The 2,821-nt window shown below is 47.0% G+C and overlaps 1 protein-coding gene across 2 annotated transcripts in view; it reads right to left on the bottom strand.

Annotated features, from left to right (window-relative positions):
- Positions 1–2,367, bottom strand: part of FAM92A1 (family with sequence similarity 92 member A1) — a 16,085-nt gene extending 13,718 nt beyond the window's left edge. The window contains exon 1 of one of the 2 annotated variants that reach the window (XM_018560202.1): positions 2,193–2,367. In XM_018560202.1, the coding sequence (XP_018415704.1) occupies positions 2,193–2,221 (29 nt within the window). In that variant the 5' untranslated portion in view covers positions 2,222–2,367. Of the gene's footprint in view, positions 1–2,004; positions 2,151–2,192 lie in introns of those variants that run through there. The other variant, XM_018560203.1, reaches the window with a different exon arrangement.
- Between the last annotated feature and the right edge of the window lie 454 nt (positions 2,368–2,821).

Below are 2,821 nucleotides of genomic sequence, written 5' to 3'. Positions count from 1 at the left end.
TTTTTCATGTCCAGGTACAGAGGGGCTCGCTTTTTATATAAGGCACTTTAAAGAAGCCCAAAAAAGTATGTATAGCTAAGTTTGTTTTTTCAGTTTTGGATAGAATAGGGAGGGGTAAACCTGCTTCTTTACTTCACTTCCTGTACAGCAGGATCTTAGGAGGAAATCTCCCAAAGTGAGGGAAACCCCCTTCTAGAGAGGTGTCAATGTAACAGGTGTTCCAGTCTGCCTCTTGTTCTGGACAAAACCTTAAAATGTAGGATTTCCCCTCACTTTCTTTCTTGGTAACAATGGCTACTGGTACAAATAGAAAGGGGGGGGATCTCTCCAAAGGGAACGCAGATGACAATAAACACCTGACAGAGGAGCCTATCCAAAACTAAAATAAAATATGCCTAGAGATACACTTTAAGGCTGGGTTCACGCCATGTTCCGGACCAGATCTGGAATATAGTGCATTGCGTTTTTGCAGCGATTGGAATTTTTTTTTTAAAAGCTTAAAATGGTCTTACAGGTGCGGTCCAGTGCGTTCCAGATGCATTTTCATGCGTTCCAGTACATTCCAGACCAGACAAAATGAGACATGCAGTATTTTTCTGGTCTGGAACAGAGGCCAGAAATAGCATAGGGATACATTGGGATGCATTTTGGGTCCGGAAACAATCTGGTCTGGAGATGATCTGGAAACACATGTATAGTACAACACAATGACAGGAAGTAGTCAATACACGGATGTTAGTAAACATACATCAAAAGCAAATCAATAGAATATAATAATGAACAGTGGGGGAATCATCTACAATGCAGAGAAATGATGGGGATATGGCTAATAATAAATGGATTGACATTATCTTCAGGGGTGTATTTATAAACAATTTGCAGAGCCATTTGTCCTTCGAGAATCTGTGAATGTTTGTTCTGTGTGAACAGAGGAAAAACACGGACACCCTTAGTAGATTTTCATTCCGGGTCTGATATCCTATTGTAGGGTGGCTCCTTTCCCTTGCAGGGCCCTATAGTGCCACCCTTGTGTGTGACAGTAAGCTGTGTCGCCATATATACAAAGACACAGCAAGGCAAGACAATCCCCTGCTCCCCCCTCTTCCTTCTTTCTCCAAGCTAGTAGATGGACGGCTGCTGGAGTCTGCTCTGTGCCTTGTACTGGTCAGGAAGTTCAGGAAAGACGAGCTGGCAGAGTTGGAGCTGTTTGGAAACATGATGACTAAGTGTTTGGGAAAAGATGTAAAGAAATTATTTGAAGGGCAATATATATTTGTTTGGTCCAAGTTAATTATTGAAAAACATATGGAGGGTTGAATACTACTTTAATATTTGTATCCTATGCTCCGCAGCTCCATCTAGTGGCCATAAGGCAGTATTACATTCAACCTGGAAAGAAAATATACTAAGAACGTTCGTTTTTGCCTCTATTTGTAAAGAAGAAACATTCAGAGATTGTCATGTCATGGGATGAATGGCTCTGCAGATGGTTTGTAGATACACCCCGAGGAGTGTTTCCACTCAAAGTGGATGTTCCCTGCAAGCTCCCTCCCCCAATGCAAATGACTTGAAAAAGCAATTTGTAAACAAGCAGATCGCCTGTGGGAAAAAAAAAATACTTTTCTGCTCCTGTGACTTTTCCGGGAAGCACGGGGACGTCATTGTACCTGCTTGCAGAACTGGGAACCAGAAATCCTGCAAGAAGGTCCTCCAGCCCATTGCATAGAGTACATCCTCCCCGGATTTCCAGCACCCGGCTCTGCAGGAAGTCACCCACACCGCCTGGCAGTCACCCGCATCGCCTGGAAGGGTGGCAGGCAAGGCATTTTGTTTGTTTACAAATGGCTTTCTCAGTCGAGCATGCCGGGGGAGCAGAGGGCTTCCATTTGCCAGGTCCAGTTTAATTATGAATAGCCAGCAGTGAGGAGACACTTCCAGGGACAAACCTGCAGAAGAATGGAGATCAGGGACAGTTCTCAAGCATGCATCACTCCCAATACACACCTGGGTAGGAGGAACATGGCTTCCTATGTAGGATTAGATGAGCCTTGTATGAATAGAAGTGATGACAAGGCTTGGCTCCTTCCCCGGGGCGCTCAGTACTGTGCTGGCTATGACACCCGATCTGCCGCCCTCACACAGCCCCTACCATCCCCGACAATGGCAGCCACCGGGACCCATCCCCCCCTCACCTAGACCTGGCCTCCGGCGTCTGGCTCATGTTGATGATGGCTCATCCACCAGCATCGCGACCGCGGCCCCGCCCTCTGCAGCCAGTCACCGGGGGAACTGGTTGGCACGGGAACCGAACGGCGCGTCCCGCATGACGTCACCGAGATGGCGGGAAGTCAGGGTGCTTCAGTGTGATGGAATGATAGCGGGCCGTGTCTGTGTTTGCCTTTGGCGAGGACGGTTTATTGTTCAGTCCCGGCGTACACCGGCTATACAGAGGTGCTCGGGGGTCCGTAAAGGTAAATACAGAAGGCCATTGCTGAGCTCCCTGGGAAATTCTTGGCTGTAACACTGGCCACTTCTGTATGTTCTATGTCTGAGCCCTTCTACACCAATAATAGACAACCTCAGCGCTCCAGCTGTTGTGGAACTACAAGTCCCACGAGGCATTGCAAGACCGACAGACACGACTTCCAAAGGCATGATGAGATTTGTAGTACCACCGCGGCTGGAGTGATGCGGTTGCCTAGACCTGATTTTACACTGATGTGTTGCACAAGCACGTTTTGCTTCCACTCACATTAAGGTATGGTTCTAATAAAGTACTGATATCCTTGCTGGCGGAAAGATCCGGCATAAAAAACAGCTA

Source organism: Nanorana parkeri, unplaced genomic scaffold (genome assembly GCF_000935625.1).
Source record: "Nanorana parkeri isolate BGI_ZX_2015 unplaced genomic scaffold, ASM93562v1 scaffold439, whole genome shotgun sequence".
NCBI classification, from domain to species: domain Eukaryota; kingdom Metazoa; phylum Chordata; class Amphibia; order Anura; family Dicroglossidae; genus Nanorana; species Nanorana parkeri.
Note: the sequence above shows the minus strand (reverse complement) of the source record. Positions and strands in the feature narration are given on the sequence as shown.